Below are 19,468 nucleotides of genomic sequence, written 5' to 3'. Positions count from 1 at the left end.
TAATTGTATTTATCAATTATTGAGCGATATTAATGGTGATTTTATTGTCTTACTGTGCATATCACTGGTTGTTTTATGTTGCCCTTATTGTTATTTGGTTCCTATTATTTTATATATTATATTACAAGGTTATTAGACTAGTGAGTGTCTTGATTGTACCTCATTTCTACTCCACTAAGGTTAGTCTTTATACTTACTGGGTACCGACCATGGTGTACTCATACTACACTTCTGCACATTTTTGTGCAGAGCCAGATATTGGAGATATCGGATTTGGGCAGAGTTTAAACGGGATCGTAAGGATTCAAGATAGAGCTGTTTGGTCGTCGCAGTCCCTTGGAGTCTTTTCATTTCATTGTACTGTTAATTTTTAATCAAACAGTATTGTATATTCGGTCCTCGTGATCATCCCATGTATTCGGTTAGAGTTTGTGACTCAGTACTATCAGTCTTGGGAGATTGTATATTCATATTTGTTCCGTTGTTAGTTTTGATTACTTATTTTTTTTTAAAATAGTTTCAAAATGTAATTGAAATCGGCTTACCTAGTCTTAGAGACTAGGTACCATCACGACGCCCGTGGTGAGATTTTGGATTGTGACAATAGATAGATATAGATACACACAATATTAGTTCCTATTAATTATTACGTACTTAATCCACAGAAAATCTTTTACATAAAATATTTGATCAACTTATTCTTTGTCATGGATTCATGGTAATGATAGTCCAAAAATAAAAGAAGAAAAATTACAGAGGACCTATAATAAACAAGACTAATGTCAAATTTGATTTGATTCTTTCAACTCCTTATTTACCGTTTAATTCAAGTCTTCAACACCATAAAGAAAGTATAACTTATCGGAAGTTTCTATGTTAGGTTTTATATATTACTTAATTACTATGTTTATCTTATAGGCCTATAAGGTAAATCTTTAATTAATATTTAATTTTTAAATATTAGAATTTCTTATCTAGTAGTTCAAATAAGGTAATTATTTAATACGCAAGATTTTTAGTTGATTTTAAAGTCTTAATAAATATTAGAATAATTAAATGATTATTTTACCTAATATGAAATTAAATTTTAAAGGGCAAAAAAGGCGAATGACATTATATATAAAAGTTGGAACCATGGGCCGTTGCCTTGGGTCATGGGACCGAGTTTAGGTCCGAGCTCAAAACCGGGGGTGGTGGTGGTCCAGTTTGTTTCTCATTCGGTTTTCGGGGGAGGGGGGTCGAGTTGTGAGACTAGTCTGGTAGATAATACTGTGTCTTACTACTCTTTCGTTTCTCACAATGTCCTGCCTATCGCTTTTACTTTGCATCTATTTTCTGATTTTTATATTGTTGTTATTTTTATTATGATCTCTATGATATTACTGATATTGTCTCTTTTTGTCTTGTTGAGCCGAGAGTGTTTCGGAAAAAACCTCTCCGGTGCTTCGGGTAGGTTAAATTATTTTTTATCGTCGGTTTTGCTCCGTTTCATTTTGGGAAAATAACGGGATTTTAGTTCTTGAGGATATTTTAAGTCAAAGAGACAGAACAGGGGTACAGGACCGTTAGTTGAGCCCAAGGAAGCTAAATTCGGCAGTTGAACTTGGAAGAGAAGAGAGCTGCCGGAGCTGAGTTGAAGTTTACCACAAAATATATTGACACTTAATTTGTTATAGGCGATGAACCTCTACGGTAATTACTCATTTCTGGACTTGGGATTTAATGATCCCACTTTCATCGAATCCCTTTCGCTTTCTCGCACTTCGTCGATCGACGACGACGATGAATTACAGCCGGCGAGGATTTCTTCGTTGCTTGACAAAGCTAGCAAAAGTCTAAGGAGTCCACCTAAGCACCGGCACGACGGCACCTCGCCGCTTCCGTTAGGGATGGATTGGAGTCCTCCCCCTCGCGTTTGGGTAAACAAATTCTCCGTTTTCCTCTTCGTCAGCTTTGTTGTTTGTTCTCGATATGAGTATTGATGTGCAGTAATATTTAATGAGTTCGTGGCTGGAGTTTCGTGTAGATTTCTGGCTATATATGATTATGTTATTATCTAGGAACATAATGTTGGTCAAATGAAAATTTAGCTGGTCTGCAGTAGCATATACATGTTTTTTTCTAGTTGCTTAAGGAAAGTTAAATTCTTCTTGGCACAAGTGTGAAATTAATGATATCCTTGAACTGCATACCGTAGAAACAGCAAAAGTCACTCAAGTTTATACTCTCTGAAGCGTGAGTGAGCAGAGACAAAAGGAGCTAATGCTTATTCCTTAAGAGAAGTGAGTTGCCAGGATTATGGATAAAGACACTGAGTTGTCCAGACAAGATAAAGACACTGTTTCAGCCTTATTGATGAGTATCTATGCGTGTTAATTTGCACACTGAGGCAAAAGTGTGATCCGCTAGGTTTTCTCTAAGCAGTAGGTCAATGCTAAAATCTTTCGGAAATCATTAGCTCCTTGAAACCTGGACAAACTATTGTTAGCTTGCTCTGTCATATTTGAAGATTCTATTGGTAGTTTAATCTGATTTGGAGTTTGTCTAATCTTTTGCTAATACATACGGGTCCCTGATTAGTTGTGAAGATAAACTTGAAGTGATTGTCATAGACATTTGGTTTAATTTGGTACAAGAACTTTCAGTGCATCTTCAAATGAGTGCTCCCGTATTTTACACAGGATGGACATGATACCATTTGGCCACATGATTCTCATACAGGATGGAGTTACTGTGCCACTATTCCTTCTTGGACTATCTTGTCACGCCCCAGAGGTTCAGCTACTGTAGTGGTATTTCCCTGTGAACTTTTTGAGTCAGGTTCTTTAATGCATTGAGCACTTAAAAAGGAATAAGCTATATTAGCATTCAAAAATGGTGTTACTTCCATCCAGGATTGGAGTTTAACTTGAAGATCTTTAGGTGTTTTCTTTTTCTTTTTAATGGTGAGCTGTACCTGGTCAAACGGGGGATTACCCTAGTGTATTTTCTTTCAGGAAAGAAAAGAAACTCCGTAATAACTTGAACAACTTATTGTTTCTTGTTTGAGATATTCACATTCGAATTGGGACAGTTGTACAGGGTTCAAATTGGTATACAATCACCTGATGGATTCACAACCACGCGAGAGATACTACGAAGATTTAGTGATTTCTTAAAGCTATCTTCAGAGGTAAGCTAGTTTCTTCGAGATCCTGCATAGTGTAACAAGTAGGATAATATTTCTACCCTCTATTTGTGCATATAAATGACATCTATGGCTTCATTAAGAATTGATTGGTTATTGGACTAAATCTCCATACTTTCTAGATATGGTATTAGTTGACCCAGTTGATCACTTAACATTGCAGTTTCACACCTCTCATTTGTTGCAGCTGAAGAAAGAATTCCCAAAGAAAAAGTTGCCCCCCGCTCCTTCAAAGGGGCTTCTGAGAATGCAAAGCAATGCACTTTTGGAAGAAGTTAGTAACATCCTATTTCTATCGTTCTCTTTTAAATTTTAAAAAAATATAGTTGCATGATTACTTCAATCCTAACCTGAAAATTGTTCTTGAGGAATGAGCTGGTAATAGGTGGTTCTTTAATATGGAATAAATCTTGGTATGTGCTCAAGCTGGTTTCATCTCAGCGTAGGTGTTTATTGGAGGATTGGATGACGAAAGTATTGTCTGACATCGAGTTATCAAGAAGTGCTCGCATAGGGATCTTTCTTGAGCTTGAAGCAGCTGCAAGGTCATGTAGGTGTCTCCTTGTTCCTTGTTTAAGTCTTGTGTTTTTTTCCTTGTACTTTCACCAAACAGTTGAAAGTTGTGTAATCAACCAGTAGGCAATGATTTATCAACCAGATCTTTGTTGAATTGATGTAAACCTTTTTTTTCTTTTACGAACTTCTCAGCATTCTATGAATTGAATCAGAACGCTGCAGATGTGAATTCATCCATCAGCGTAGTTCCATTGATCCAATTCTCAAATAGTTCAGATGTTTCTTTGCTTGCTGGTCAATCATCATTTGCTTCTGATTGCGGCAATGATTCTGCTTATGGGACCCCTGAGTTGGGATCACCAACAGAGGGCATGAGCAGGTTCTGCGAACTTGACAACGCAGCATTTTACCAGGGTTTCACCCCTTCAGTTGAAGCAATTTCTGAAGTTGCCAGGTTAAAACATGGTGATAGCAAGCCAGCAAAAGATTCTGAACAAGGGAACCAGGAGAATCGTTTGAAAATGCCTTACACAGAAGATAACGGTGACGTTTCCGCCAAGAGAATCATAGATAATGCTCAAGTCGCATGCAAGGATGAGATGGAGCTTTTCTCCGGGAGAGAAAATCTTACAGCTTTTGGCCATGATAAACAGACTCTTGAAACTGACATTTCTTCAGAAAGAATCTCTGACCTCTCAAATTTCCTGAAGCTTGAAGCATTGAGGAATACCTCATATGACTCGGCTGAAGGTGCTGAACTTTTAGAAGGACTAAATGCACCGGCAAGCTCCGACTTACAGTTCCCGGGCCGCTTAAAAGTTGTTATTCAATTGGAAGAACAAACTAAAATGAATAGGATTCTTAGTGCTATGCAACTGAGGCTGGCCACAGCAAAAACTGACATGGAAGATCTCCTTATGAGACTGAATCAAGAACATGCTGTAAGACAGTATCTTGCCACAAAGGTGTGATTCTTAGTCCAAAATTCTGCAATTTAGACATGCAACGTTACATTTTTTTCTCTGATCCAGTTATCTTAGCTGTTCAGACCATGTAGTATGTAGAATTGTGAGATTAAGATATATTACTTTCGATAATAAACTACCGAGTATATTGTCGTACATTACTCAGCAAATTCTCTTTTGCTTACTGCAGTGATGCATCACGAGATGTCCTCTGTTTGCCCTTTTCTTATATCAATATTGGAATTAATTCTTTTAAAGTTTCCAGAATAACAATTGGTTCCAACAATGCCCCAGAAAAGCCAGTCTTCCCAACTTTTTGTCTTCTGCCATTCCTCTCCTCTAATATCCTATCCCTAGCTAAGCTCTCTAATGACAAGCTCCTTTCCTATGCTCATAAATTTTCAGCCCCTACATGTTCGTGATTTTTTTCTCCTTGCGATCCCACCACTCTTTCCTCACTGTCAAGAGAGCTTCATTCAGATATTTCCTTACATAATATGCCGCACTTCTCTCTTCCTCCTTATTCCATCCTAAGTATAGGTGGACAATAGGAAATAGGGTTATGAAAGGGCCAGGTAATTTTAACGGATATAATTAGCAAACATTTTACCACTTAGAAGCTTATCTCAACCTGTAGACCCATACTTATTTTAACGGCTTACTTCTCTATTTGATGTGTGGGAGTTATGTTACTCCTGGCTTCTCTATTTTGCGTTATGATAATGATGCTATGAATGTTACCATCTGGGTGGTCTTTGACAGGTTAAAGATTTGGAAATTGAGCTTGAATCTCTAAAACAGAGTGGCAAAGAGAACCTGCAGCAAGCAATTCAAATGGAGAGGGAAAACTTTACTCACATGCTATGGGATATGGAGGAACTTAGAAGAAAGTGTGTGGAGATGGAATTGAACCTGACGTCTGAACAGGTATACTGACACTCTCTTCTATTGCAAAATGGAATATTTCTTCTATATCTTGGACAGTGAGCAAGTTCTTCTTGAAAATTGTTAAGGCTTACAAGGTTCAAATGGAATCAACTCAAAGAATCACAATACAAGAGAATGAAAGAATGTACGAAGAGTTGAATGCTGCTCAACAGCAGATCAATAGCTTGCGGAAACACCATTTGGAGTCAGAATCAAAGTCCAAAGCAGATGTCAAACTTTTAATCAAGGAGATTAAATCTCTACGAACTTCCCTGACAGAACAGAAGCAAGAGCTCTGCAAATTGGCAAAAGAGAAGGCAGAAGTAGAAGTAATCATTCACTTGATCAGTTCTTTACTAATGCATAGTCATTCTTTAAATGAGCTGGATGAGTAAAAGTGTAGTTGATTGTTTTGTTTTTAAGGTCAAACCAAGGGTTTTTATGTGCTTTTCACATTCTGTTCCTGGGGGGAGGGTGAGGTTGTAATTTTCTTCAAAAAACCATCCGTTACTTCAATAAGCTGTGCTTATGGTAATGTTGCTTTCTTTCAGAGGATTCTAAAGGAGGAAAGGCAAATTAGGGAACGTGCTAATGCTGCAAATATTAAGCTGCTGCATGAGTGTGAAATTGTTCGCAATAGACTTGAGGAATGCAGCGTCAGTTTCCTCATCGAGGAAGAAAATAAATTGGTCCTGGAGGCATCTAGCCCTTCTGATGCCATTGATATACTGTCAACATCTGATAATCGAATAGGTCTACTTCTTGCTGAGGTATGTCTCTTTCCTTTGTGTGTTTACCTTTGAGTTACTCTTGATGGGCTTTCCTAAATTCTCCAAATTGTATACATTTTCTCTAACAGAAGTACTCTACATACAATTTTTGTTCTACTTATCAAAAAAAAACATAGTACAATTTATGCTCTACTCAAATGCTTGAGATCATTTACGTCTCTTCCTAAGGTATAGATAGACATCCCAAACATCTCAGCAAAAGGAGAAATGAATACGAAGGAATTGATTTCCTGCCCTAAATGGTATTATTTGATTGAACAATTGGAGTAGGTTATAAACATTTCTTTTGCAGCTTGTGTGGACTGAGCGTTTTTTTTAACCGGGTTATATGAGATAATATCATAGTATTATATCGTGTACAGCCATTTTTATGTTGACCTACCAAACTAGCAATATGAATGTCCGAGATCCAACCCTATGTGGATGTCTATCAGAATTGACGAGCTATCCTTTACTTGTAATGTAATGTGTAACATAATTGGGTTATATCTTGCACTTGTAAGACAAGAGTGGGTTGCTCTAGTGGTGAGCACCCTCCACTTCCAACCAAGAAGTTGTGAGTTCGAGTCACCCCAAGAGCAAGGTGGGGAGTTCTTGGAGGGAAGGAGTCGAGGGTCTATCGGAAATAGCCTCTCTACCCCAGGGTAGGGGTAAGGTCTGCGTACACACTACCCTCCCTAGACCCCACTAGTGGGATTATACTGCGTTGTTGTATCTTGCACTTGTACCTTATGTTGGTTGCCCGTGTCATTATGATAATGAGAGAAGCTATATGAGCATGTTCATTCTTTCTACTTACACGGCTCACGTACACAAATAGTCCTCAAAGTGGATAGTCTTGAATTTTTTTCTCCACTTGCCCCATGGGCAGAACTTCAAGTTTAACAAGTGTTGCCTGTCGCTTGCCCCATGGACAACACTTATCTTTTGACCTTGAAGTTCTGCCCCGTAGGGCAAGCGTATGTCAACAGTTAAAGACCACACCAAAAAGTATCATATCTGCAATTTTTTGCTCAACTTTTTCTCGACTTAAACAGGCCCAGCTGCTTGCAGAAGATGTTGAAACTACTATTGCTAGTAGAAATCTTGATGGAGGTTATTCAAGGACAGCAGTGGATGAATTGAGGAAACAGCTAGCTGATGTTTACGTTGACAATGCCAAATTGAGGAAACAGATGAACTCCGTCATTCGTTATGCACTCCAAATATCTAATAGATTGGAGGAGAATGAAGAAGAAAGTCTTCCAACAAAGACAGCTCTTACGAAGTTTTTAGAGGGATAATTTATAAAATGCAACACACGTATCTATAACATGTATAATAAGCTTGTACAATTTCTCCTCCTTTTTCTTCTACTTCTCTAATAACCTTGTATATATGGCTTACTCCTTCCACATCATGTAATCCTGACTAATTGGAAAATTGCAATTGAAGATGTAAGTTTGAAATAAAGCTTTCGAATGTGCTTCTATAACCCAAGACTACAGAGAACCACCAGTATTTGTTAAAGACCGGTGATTTTTCACGCGACGTATAATTGTACTGTATAAGTGGTCATTGAAATGTTTTACCACACTCTGCAATACAAGTTTGTGCCACTCTTGAAAGTTCAAGAGCTTCTCGACTTCTCCACCAGGTGCAGCTCTATACACATACGCACGCTAGAGGTCAAAGAGCAACTTGGCTGCTCGTTATCAATCAACGACGAATGTCATCCAGTTTACAGATAATTTACATGGAGAGCCCTAAGCTTTAATAGCACTAAACAAGTTGAAGCTGCTCAAAAGGATGACTAACATGCCATCCTCCATGAGAAAGTATTTTGAAAAGATTGCACCTATAAAAGTGGATCATCAAAATCAAGTAGTGCAACCAATTATACCACATTTCATCATTCTAAATCAACCAAATTCACCAAATACATCTGATTCCAACAAATTCCAAAGATAGGGAATGACAGCTCTGGTTATATTCTTTACTACCAAACATGGATTGACAATGTAACTTCCCTATATATTTAACTCGTAAACTGTACTTTAATTGTGACCACAGTATTACTCTCCACCACCAAACATACCCATCATATCCTTCGCGGAACCCATTTGTTTCATCAAGCTCTGTAGACCACCCATACCACCTATCTGTTTCAACATCTGAGGGGGAAGAACTTTGCTCATGTTTTGTGCATTCATGTTTCTGGACAAGGAACTCATCTCTCCCTTCTTTGGAATCTTAAGCCCCTTCATCTTGCTGCATATCTTGGCAAGTCGTTTGTATTCTTCCAACATCTCCATCACCTCATGCACTAGGCGGCCTGATCCCCTAGCTATACGCATGATTCGAGATTCAGTCATAAGCTTTGGGTTGGTACTGTCCAATTCTGCAATTATGAAATCAATTTCAAATGAGAAGGTTACACATTATTTTAAGTGAGGTGTATAAATAGCTTAACTGAAACTCCATAAAATGTAGCTCACTTGCCTTCATTAGTCATGGAGTCCATCATCGTCATATACCGCTTAATTTTTGCTTGACTTTCCTTTTCGCGACCTTTTGGCATCATCTCTGCACTAAATCCGGGAAGCATTGAAAACACCTATACCACAAAAAAGGAACATCAATGATGTGCAACAAGAATGATGTCAATCAACCTCTAGAAGGACAAACAAGTAGGCATGCACATGCTTTGTAAAAGAAAAAAGACCCAAAGAGTGGGGGGAACAGCTGGCAGTCCGTTTCAGCAATTTGGCCCGGCATGCACCGGCCTTAGTTGCCACAGTCCGAGAGAGGGTTCGACGGTTTATTGAGGGACTCCACCCCAGCATCCTAATTAGTATGGCTAGGGAGTTGGAGATGGATATTTCTTATCAGCAGGTGGTGAGTATTGCCAGGAGATTGGAGGGCATGCTTGCCCGGGATAGAGAGGAGAGGGAGGCCAAGAGGTCTCGAGAGACTGGTTATTATTCTGGAGCTCATATCCCAGCAGCTCACCATGGTAGGGGTTATGTGAGTCGCCCAGTTCATTCAGCTCTTCCAGCCGCCAGTGGTGTTCCAGCTCCTTCTAGGCCCCGGGAGCCTTATTATGCCCCGCTAGTATCTAGTGTGCCTCCTGCACGGGATGTTCCTAGTGGCCAGTCCAGCAGACCTGGCCCGAGCCAGTCACAACAGCCACGCCCTCCCAGAGCTTGTTTTGAGTGTGGCGACACTCGCCATATGGTGAGGGATTGCCCCAGATTTAGGAGGGGTGCACCTCCACAGACTTCTCAGCCACAGCGTGCTCCACCGGGTCCTCAATTAAACTAATGTTTCATGTGTTAAAAATAATTGTGGAAAGAAATTAATGCTCAGACTAGATTCAACTGATTTAAAATCCATTAATTTATTACCAAGAATAAGCATCAAGATGCTTGAAAGTCAGTATATCAATGTTTCCTCAAGATGCATCTAGTCTCGATCGTCAAGTCAACTTCAATCAAATATTGTCCAAAACCTTACAAAGTGTTTTCCAACTATTTTCAGTGGATATCAAATTCTTTCAACATTTTATATTTTTTTGAAGAAATTCTTTCAATATTTGGTGGCATTCGAAATCCTTTTGCCATTTAAAATCCCTACGGTTTTTGCAATGGATAGCAATATAGGAAATTAAAATCAACATATTCAACTGATTTAAAATATTAATTTATTACCAAGAATAAGCATCAAGATGCTTGACAGTCAGTATATCAATGTTTCCTCTAGTAGATGCATCTAGTCTCGATCGGCAAGTCAACTTCAATCAAATATTGTCCAAAACCTTACAAAGTGTTTTCCAACTATTTTCAGTGGATATCAAATTCTTTCAACATTTTTTTTTTGAAGAAATTCTTTCAATATTTGGTGACATTCGAAATCCTTTTGCCATTTAAAATCCCTGCAGTTTTTGCAATGGATAGCAATATAGGAAATTAAAATCAAATACATTAATTTATTACCAAGAATAAGCATCAAGATGCTTGAAAGTCAGTATATCAATGTTTCCTCGAGATGCATCTAGTCTCGATCGTCAAGTCAACTTCAATCAAATATTGTCCAAAACCTTACAAAGTGTTTTCCAACTATTTTCAGTGGATATCAAATTCTTTCAACATTTTATATTTTTTTGAAGAAATTCTTTCAATATTTGGTGGCATTCGAAATCCTTTTGCCATTTAAAATCCCTACGGTTTTTGCAATGGAAAGCAATATAGGAAATTAAAATCAACATATTCAACTGATTTAAAATATTAATTTATTACCAAGAATAAGCATCAAGATGCTTGACAGTCAGTACATCAATGTTTCCTCTAGTAGATGCATCTAGTCTCGATCGGCAAGTCAACTTCAATCAAATATTGTCCAAAACCTTACAAAGTGTTTTCCAACTATTTTCAGTGGATATCAAATTCTTTCGACATTTTTTTTTTGAAGAAATTCTTTCAATATTTGGTGACATTCGAAATCCTTTTGCCATTTAAAATCCCTGCGGTTTTTGCAATGGATAGCAATATAGGAAATTTAAATCAAATACATTAATTTATTACCAAGAATAAGCATCAAGATGCTTGAAAGTCAGTATATCAATGTTTCCTCGAGATGCATCTAGTCTCGATCGTCAAGTCAACTTCAATCAAATATTGTCCAAAACCTTACAAAGTGTTTTCCAACTATTTTCAGTGGATATCAAATTCTTTCAACATTTTATATTTTTTTGAAGAAATTCTTTCAATATTTGGTGGCATTCGAAATCCTTTTGCCATTTAAAATCCCTACGGTTTTTGCAATGGATAGCAATATAGGAAATTAAAATCAATATTATGAAAAGGTTTGCGTGTATACAATAACTTGCCTACTGACAAATTTAAATTCTTGGAAGGATTCATAATCTACCAATCAACTAGCAGGCTCCAAATAGAGCTTAAATCAACTTGGAGGCTCCAAATGATCTTCGACTTGCTCAAGTTAATAGATCAGTATTTATAGGTTTCTAAAACAGAAGAACAAGGACAAATGGAAACAAGCCTAAGAGATTTTCTAGAAGAACAATGAAAAAAAAAAGACCTTCTAAGCTTTTGTGATATACTATAGGAAAGCTGTTTTTCCCAACCGAACTGTAAATAATGAAAATTCTCCAAACCAAAATTCTTCTTTTGGTATGGTTTGGGAATTTGTTTTGGAAACAAATGATTTTAGGTTTGGCTATCGAAAACAACTGTGTGTTTAGATTTAATATTGAAAAAAAAAGAGTAGTATTTCCAGATATGAACTACTGAAATGATATTACTAAATCCCTAAACCATCGAAACCAACTTCGTATGGTTAGAAATCCCAGAAATATTAGGAAATCATCTTCATTTGCAACTAAATTTGCCATTGAAAAACTTAAAAAACAAAACAGAGAAAAAAAGGGAGGGTAAAGGAAGGGAGAAAGAAAAGAAAGGAAGAAAGAAAAAACCAACTCTCTGGCCGTACGATACTAACAAAGGGAAAGAGAAAAAGAAAAAGCAAGGTGGGAGCAGTTGGAGGGGGGAGGGACTGTTTGCCCATAAGGTTCAAAAAGCATTAAGTAATAAAATTGGCCTAGAAACGTATCAACCTCTTACCTCAATGAACAAAAAGAAGGCTGAAAATCAAAAAGAAGACTGAAATCACTGATTTCTAATACCAACTTGTATTTTCATGTAGGTTTTACAACCTAACACCAAAACTGTTTGTTCCAGAAAAAGCCAGAAAACCAAAAATATTAGTTCTAGATTTGTGTCACGAATGGTATAATATTCAGAAAAATTTGCCAAGTTTCAAAAGAGAAGAGAGAGAGGGAGGGAGAGGATGCGCGGGGGGATCAGATTAATGTATATGAGCAGCAAACCTGGCCAAGAGGACCCATTTTAAGCATGTTCTGAAATTGCTCGTACATAATCCTGAAGGTAAAATGTCCTTCTGATAACTTCTGAAGAAGCTCAGGCTGTTGATCCATTGGGACCACGTCTTGTATCTTGTTCACCAATCCAGACAAGTCACCCATGCCTGGTATTTCAGGAGAACAAAGTCAATGGCAGTGGAAAGAGGAACATAGTTCAAGCAAAGTTGAAAATATCAACAGAAGAGATGCAAACCTAAGAGACGGCTGACAAATGGTTTAACATCAAAAGTTTCGAACTCGTCCATGTGTTCACCAGTTCCAATAAATATGACCGGACTTTTAGTTGCAGCAACTCTGCATATGGAAAGAGCAAAAGAGCAAATATATAAATCAAAAGAAACAGGTCATAAAAATTCACCAGAACATTTGGAGACAACTTGATCCTACTTATAATTTGAGAATATCAATAACCAATCCTTGTGAAGCCCCCAAGGGGATATGTCCTAGTGGTTGTGGCACAGAGTGACAACCTGGATATCCCAAGTTCTGTATCCCAGTTACAGCACTAGATGTGAGCCCATTTGCTCCTGCCTTGGTGAGCAAGATTACCACGGTAACTTGTGCCTGTGGGCTGCACAGGCTGTCTAGTGGATTAGTCGAGGTGCCCGCAAGACCGCAAACTTGACCCAGACACCACCAATATAAAGAAAAATTCGTGTAAACAAAAGATGCATATATCTGCTACAGAGGCAGTAAAGTTTTTTTTTTCCATGATGCAGTAAAAGTTGCAATTTTGCTGCTTTTTGAACCATAAAGCAACTTTAATGCCGATGTACAAGCCAAATCGTGTGTTGAAATTTCAAGGCTTAAGCAGTAGTTCAATTTTTCAAGGTTACAATTTCGCATCAATTGTTCAGCATCAATTTCTACATCTTGTTGGATAAAGAATAATCATTTTCCGCAGAGTATCTTTATGTTACTAGAGTATTTTGAACTGGTAACCAGAAAGAGATTCCCTCTTAACCAGAAAAGCAAATTAACAGCCTCTATCACTCCCAAAACAACAGCAACAACAACAACAGTTCCAGCAGCCTGCAACTTTGAGCTACCATAGGTGAAGTTTCTAATCTTAAAGAACTGACATCATGAGCTTAACATATGTTCCATATTTGGCAGAGTACCCAGAACTATAAGAAGAAAAAACTTTAAGGCTACATCCAAGTCATTAAATACTTACGCACTTAGGGCACCACCTCCTTTTGCATGGCCATCCATCTTAGTAATAATCACGGCTCCAACTGCAACACTTTGCCTAAATGCTTGAGCTTGATCAAAAGCAGCTTGTCCGATGCTACTATCCATAACAAATATCACGAGATCCGGTTTCTAGGGAAAACGATAAGATGAGCATCTAATTAAAGGGAAAAAAAAATAGAGCAGAGTAAAACATACCGTTGCTTCAGAAACTTGTCGCATCTCTTCAAAAAGAGCTGCTTCTTGTTTGTGGCGCCCACTGGTATCCACAATTATTAAATCACAATTTTCCTTCTTAAATGTCTCTACACCGTCCACAGCTATTTTGACTGGGTCTGATTCTGTATAGCTGTTGCAGAAACATTTGTTCAGTTTAACCAAGATGACCTGTAGTGCTGATCAGAACAATGATGCAGTTCAAAAGGACTTGATTATTAATTACAGGTTCAGTCCTATTCAGCAAGAGACACAACAACGGTAGATTCTATTCAAAGCAGGTAAACTGTATATTCCAACAACCTAATAACAATAGGAATGGCTTTTTCCTCCCTCCTCCTATACCCTTTTGGGGAAAATTCAGCTTAAAAGAATTTTAAAGAAAATGTTGTAGTAGTAGATGATGACTCTTGGGCAACTGGCAGCTAATCAATTTTAATCTTGTAACATTCTTTAGCAAAGTACCATTCAATTTTCACTATGCATGTAACGACCCGACTTGTCGTTTTAAGAATTTACGCCCCGTTCAGTGACTTAAGGTTTCGAACAGCCTCGCAATATGTATTATGACCCGCGTGTGTGGTAGAGTTTGATTTACGGATGATTCGGAGTGATTTGGGACACTTAGTCCCTAAGACGGAAGCTTAAGTTTTAGGATTTTGACCGTAGTCGGAACTGTGTGAAGACGACTCCGGAATGGAGTTCCAACGGTTCCGTTAGCTCTGTTGGGTGATTTTGGACTTAGGAGCGTGTCCGGACTGTGAATCTGAGGTTTGTAGCCAATTTAGGCTTACAATGGCGAAAGTTAAATTTTTGGGAAGTTTGACCCGGGGGTTGACTTTTTGATATCGGGTTCGGAATGCGATTCCGAGAGTTGGAACAGCTTCGTTATGTTATTTGGGACTTGCCTGCAAAATTTGACGTCATTCCGGGTTGGTTTGATAGGTTTCGGCACGAGTTTTAGAAGTTGGAAGTTTTGGAAGTTCATAAGTTCGATTCGTGGTGCGATTTGCATTTCCGGCGTTATTTGATGTGATTTGAAACCTCGAGCGAGTCCGTGATAGGTTATGGAACTTGTTGGTATGTTTAGACGGGGTCCCGAGGGGCTCGGGTGTGTTTCGGTGAGGTTACGGACCAAATTGGAGTTGTTTGTACTGTTGTTGCTGAAGTCTGGTTTCCTTCTTCGCGAACGCGAAGGGAGTCCCGCATTCGCGAAGAGGAATTTGAGGGGCTGATGATTTGTCCTTCGCGAACGCAAAGTTGTGAACGTGAACGCGAAGAAGGAGCAGGGCAAGCCTTCGCCCAGGCAACGCGAACGCGAAGAAGAAAAGGAAGATAGGGGCCTGGGGTCGTTTGGCCTTCGCGAACGCGAAGCGTGGAACGCGAACGCGAAGGAGTTGGTCAGCTGGTCATCGCGAACGCAACGAGGACTTCGCGAACGCGAAGAGGAAATGATGGGGCAGAAGCAGTTGGCCTTCGCAAACGCGAAGAAGGATTTGAGGCAGCTGGATTTTGGCCTTCGCGAACGCGAAGGAATGGTCGCGAACGCGAAGAAGGTGTATCTGGGCAATATTAAAAGTCCCAAAAATGGGGGTTTGAGTTTATAACACAAAAATCAAATTGGGAGCTCGGTAGAAGGCGATTTTTGGAGAAATTCTTGCGTGGGTGTTTGGGGTAAGTGATTCTTATCCAGTTTTGATTAATTTCCATGATTATGTCTTTGAATCCATCATTTAATTCGGATTTAATGGAAGAAAAATCAAGATTTTTGTAAAATCTTCCAAAAACGAAAATTTAAGATTTGGAGGTCAATTAGTTATTGGAATTCGATAAAATTGCTATGGTTGAACTCGTATCGGAATGGGTGTTCGGATTTCATTAAAATTATGTCGGGTTCCGAGAGGCGGGTCCCGCGTTGACTTTTGTTGACTTTTTGGAATAAATTTTTAAGTCGACATATTATTATCCGGAATTGTTTCCGACGAATTTTAATGGAGTTATACAATTAATTTGGATAGATTTGAGTTGTCCGGAGGTCAATTCAAGCAAAAGGGCTATTTTGGAATATCGGCCTAACTTCAAAAAGGTAAGTGTCTTGCTTAACCTCGAGTGGGGGAAATTCCCCTTAGGCATTGAGTCTTATGTGCAACTTGGGTAATTGAAAACCATGTACGCGAGGTGACGAGTACGTACTTGGTTTATATGTGCAAATTTTATGGAGTTAAGGTCTTGAACATATTGTGTAGTAAATTGAATAATGGTTGGCATATATTTAATCATCTACTTGTCGTGCCTAAACCCTTGTTGTTGACTCTGTTGTTATATGACAATGTGATGTGATTGTTATTTGATTATTTATGAAATTTCGTGAATTTGCTGGCTTGATAATTATTGGAATTTAATTCCATTTTGGGATTTTCCCCTCTGCAAATAATTAATTAAACGAGCTTAAGAAGAGGTGTTTATATAACTATTGAAAATTTGATCTTTTATGAAGACTTTGCTTTATGTTGAGTAATTTCTATCTCTATTGATTGTTTTTGGGTGTTATACACATTGTGTGGATCATTTGGCTATGTGCTGTGAAATTAATTGACTTGGTTGTAGCTTTGAAATTTGGTTGTGGCCATTGGGCAAATTGTGATATGAATTGGTTTTGTTATGTTGTGATAATTTCCCGTATAAATTGTTGTGTTGTATGAGTTGTTATTTTGGGGAGATAAAGGTGGCATTTCACCGTTGATGTTATGTGGTTATAAGGGCGGCATTTCACTGTTGTGTTTGTTGGCTATTGATATTGTCTGGGCGGAGCGATAAGGGTGGCTATATGAGCGATAAGGGTGGCAATAGGAGCGATAAGGGTGACTATTGTCAGGGACGATATGTGATGATGTGGGGTTGTGGTGTTGACAATTTTCATGTAATGTTGTGATTTTCTTGTGTTTATTTTTATACCTTGTGCAACTTATCTTGTTGTTAGTAAATTGATAATAATCTGATTTATGTTGAAATTGGAAGCCTGTGGCTATTGCCAGGCGATTTATAAAATAAAATGTGGGCACGAGGTGCCGTGAATTTTGATATGAGATAGGGATATTGGCACGTGAATTGTCCGTGCAGTTATGATATAAAATGTGGGCACGAGGTACTGTGATGAAATGATAATGATATTTGGCACGTGAATTGTCCGTGCAGTTGTGATATGAAATGAGGGCACGAGGTGCCGGGCAAATATGATGATTTAATTATGGGCACGAGGTGCCGTGGAAATATGAAAATGGGCTGAGACCCGTATTTACGAAAAATATGAAAATGGGCTGAGACCCGTATTTTGATGATTTTGAAATGAGGTGTCATGTGGTGACTTTGTAATTGAAAGAATTATATTCAAAATATTTATTTGGAAGGATTTTTACTTAGAAACTATTATATAAAAGAATTGTATTTTGAAAGATATTTATTTGAGGAAATTGTATTTGAAAAGATTTATTGAAAGAATTATATTTGAAAAATAATTATTTGAGAAAATTATATTTGAAAGAGAGTTATCTGGAAGAACTATGTGAAAGACATTTATTTGAAGGGCTTGATTTAATTGGGTGTAATTGTGCTTATTAATTGTTGAGTGATATTAATGGTATTCTTGTTGTCTGTTATGCATATCACTGGTTGTTTTATCCTGCCTTTATTATTATTTGTTTCCTATTATTTTGTATATTATATTGCACAGGTTATTAGACTAGTGAGTGTCTTGACTGTACCTCGTCTCTACTCCATTGAGGTTAGTCTTGATACTTACTGGGCACCGTTGTGGTGTGCTCACTCTACACTTCTGCACATTTTTGTGCAGAGCCAGGTATTGGAGTTATTGGACTTGAGAAGAATTAAAGTGGGATCGTAAGGATTCAAGGTAGAGCTACTTGGTCGTCGCAGTCCCTTGGAGTTTTTCCATTTCATTGTACTGTTAATTTTTAATCAAACAGTATTGTATATTCGGTCCTCGTGATCATTCTATGTATTCAGTTAGAGTTCGTGACTCAGTACTACCAGTCTTGGGAGGTTATATATTGTAATTATTTCCGATGTTAGTTTTGGTTACTTATTTAATTTTTTTTTAAAAAGGCTTCAAAAATGCAATGGAAATCGCCTTAGTACTACCAGTCTTGGGAGGTTGTATATTGTAATTATTTCCGATGTTAGTTTTGGTTACTTATTTAATTAAAAAAAATTGCTTCAAAAATGCAATGGAAATCGGCTTACCTAGTCTCTAAGACTAGGTGCCATCACGACTCCTGTGGTGGGATTTTGGGTCGTGACAATGCACCAGGCAATGCTTCTCAGATTTCATCCTCCACTTACCTAATCAAAATGCACTTTGAAATTAGCAACTCCTATGGACCTATGACGTGGTTTATTGATTTGATTAACCAAGCAAAAATTGATGAGTTTCGGCTTATTCTGTCAGGAAGAAGAACAAAGTAACATTGGTCATCATTACTCGTTAGATAGGAGAATGAGCATCATGCTTCTAAACGTGTGTACTGGGGAGATAAGAATAAAACTAATAGATTCAGAAGAGGATATACCTTCCATAAAAGGGAATTTTAGCTTTTGTTGCATTCTGCTTCAATTGATCGAATGCACCAGCTCTGAATGTATCTGCACACACTAGAGCTGGCTTCCAACCTTTTTTCTGGTGGTAAAAAGCATATTTTGTACATGTTGTAGTTTTTCCAGACCCTGCCCGAAATTACAAATAAATAAGAATACCATCTTGTAATTGAAAAATAAACGAGCTTGTAATTCTTCATTATAATAAAATTAATGCTAGCTCAGGTATTAGCTTTGCTACAATATCATAGAACATAAAACCAAAGTAGAAAATCAAATGAACACACCTTGCAAACCAACAAACATTACAACACTAGGTTTCCCTTTTTTTGGTGTAAATGAAGGCTTCCCAGGGTCCAATATCTTGCACAGCTCATCGAACACAGCCTATACAATTGAAAGAATGCAGTCAATTTCCAGCCTGTAATGAACATGTCTCAACAATTGATATAAAAAAAAGTAAAGAAAAAGAATATTGAACCTTTTGGATGATCCTACGCTTGTTGTGTCCAGCGGCAAGATCATCAAGATTGACAATTTTTTTTATATTTGTGGACATATCGCGGACAAGTTTAAATTGAACATCGGACTGGAGAAGAGCACGTGTGATCTCATTGAGGCATTCGTTAAGGACCTTCTCGTCAATGATTGTGGCATTGCTCATCTGCTGGAGAGCACGCGAGATGCTCCCCCCTAATTGTGCTAACACCATCTTGACGTAGATCTAGAAGCAGATCGATTAACGAAATCAACAAGTAGAACACAGGGCGTTTAAAGGAAATTAGTTCGTGAAATTGATTGGGGATACGTCTTTGGGGAGAAAAATTTGTTAACCGGCGGTAGACTGTCCAACGGTTTACTTATAAGGATATGCTTTGGCGAGAAAGAGGAACGCCGTCTTTGTTGGACCCGGATCCGAGAACTCGAACCAAACCCTCTTGTTTTTGTGGGCCCGGGCTTCAGAATTATTATAAGAACAAAGAATTATTATAAGAACAAAGAAAACTAAAATTGTGATTCAATTAATTGAGTATATGTTTCAAGTGTATTTCAAAATAAATCTTTTATATAATGAATTTTTTTACGATAACAACAACAACAATAACATACCCTTTTGGGG

The 19,468-nt window shown here is 38.0% G+C and overlaps 2 protein-coding genes across 3 annotated transcripts; one reads left to right on the top strand and one right to left on the bottom strand.

Moving 5' to 3' along the window:
* The first annotated feature begins 1,529 nt into the window (after positions 1–1,529).
* Positions 1,530–7,838, top strand: LOC104100132 (PX domain-containing protein EREL2-like). Of its 2 annotated transcripts, none has more exons than XM_009607305.4 (10): positions 1,530–1,919; positions 2,682–2,792; positions 3,074–3,172; positions 3,375–3,461; positions 3,629–3,737; positions 3,896–4,668; positions 5,431–5,595; positions 5,682–5,924; positions 6,147–6,365; positions 7,424–7,838. In XM_009607305.4, the coding sequence occupies exons 1-10, from the start codon at positions 1,680–1,682 to the stop codon at positions 7,667–7,669; spliced, it is 2,292 nt and encodes a 763-aa protein (XP_009605600.1). In that variant the 5' UTR covers positions 1,530–1,679; the 3' UTR covers positions 7,670–7,838. The 2 variants fall into 2 exon arrangements, with proteins under 2 accessions (XP_009605600.1, XP_009605599.1); XM_009607304.4 differs by having other exon boundaries at positions 3,351–3,461.
* Positions 7,839–8,250: 412 nt separating this feature from the next.
* On the bottom strand, positions 8,251–19,226 carry LOC104100134 (signal recognition particle subunit SRP54 1). Its single transcript, XM_070197608.1, has 9 exons — positions 18,830–19,226; positions 18,636–18,735; positions 18,324–18,477; positions 13,720–13,870; positions 13,505–13,653; positions 12,521–12,621; positions 12,274–12,431; positions 8,868–8,982; positions 8,251–8,766 (listed from the first exon to the last, which is right to left on the bottom strand). Exons 1-9 carry the CDS (start codon positions 19,058–19,060, stop codon positions 8,441–8,443), a joined length of 1,485 nt encoding a protein of 494 aa, XP_070053709.1. The 5' UTR covers positions 19,061–19,226; the 3' UTR covers positions 8,251–8,440.
* Positions 19,227–19,468: the final 242 nt, after the last annotated feature.

The sequence above is a fragment of the Nicotiana tomentosiformis genome, chromosome 3, assembly GCF_000390325.3.
Source record: "Nicotiana tomentosiformis chromosome 3, ASM39032v3, whole genome shotgun sequence".
NCBI lineage: Eukaryota > Viridiplantae > Streptophyta > Magnoliopsida > Solanales > Solanaceae > Nicotiana > Nicotiana tomentosiformis.
Note: the sequence above shows the minus strand (reverse complement) of the source record. Positions and strands in the feature narration are given on the sequence as shown.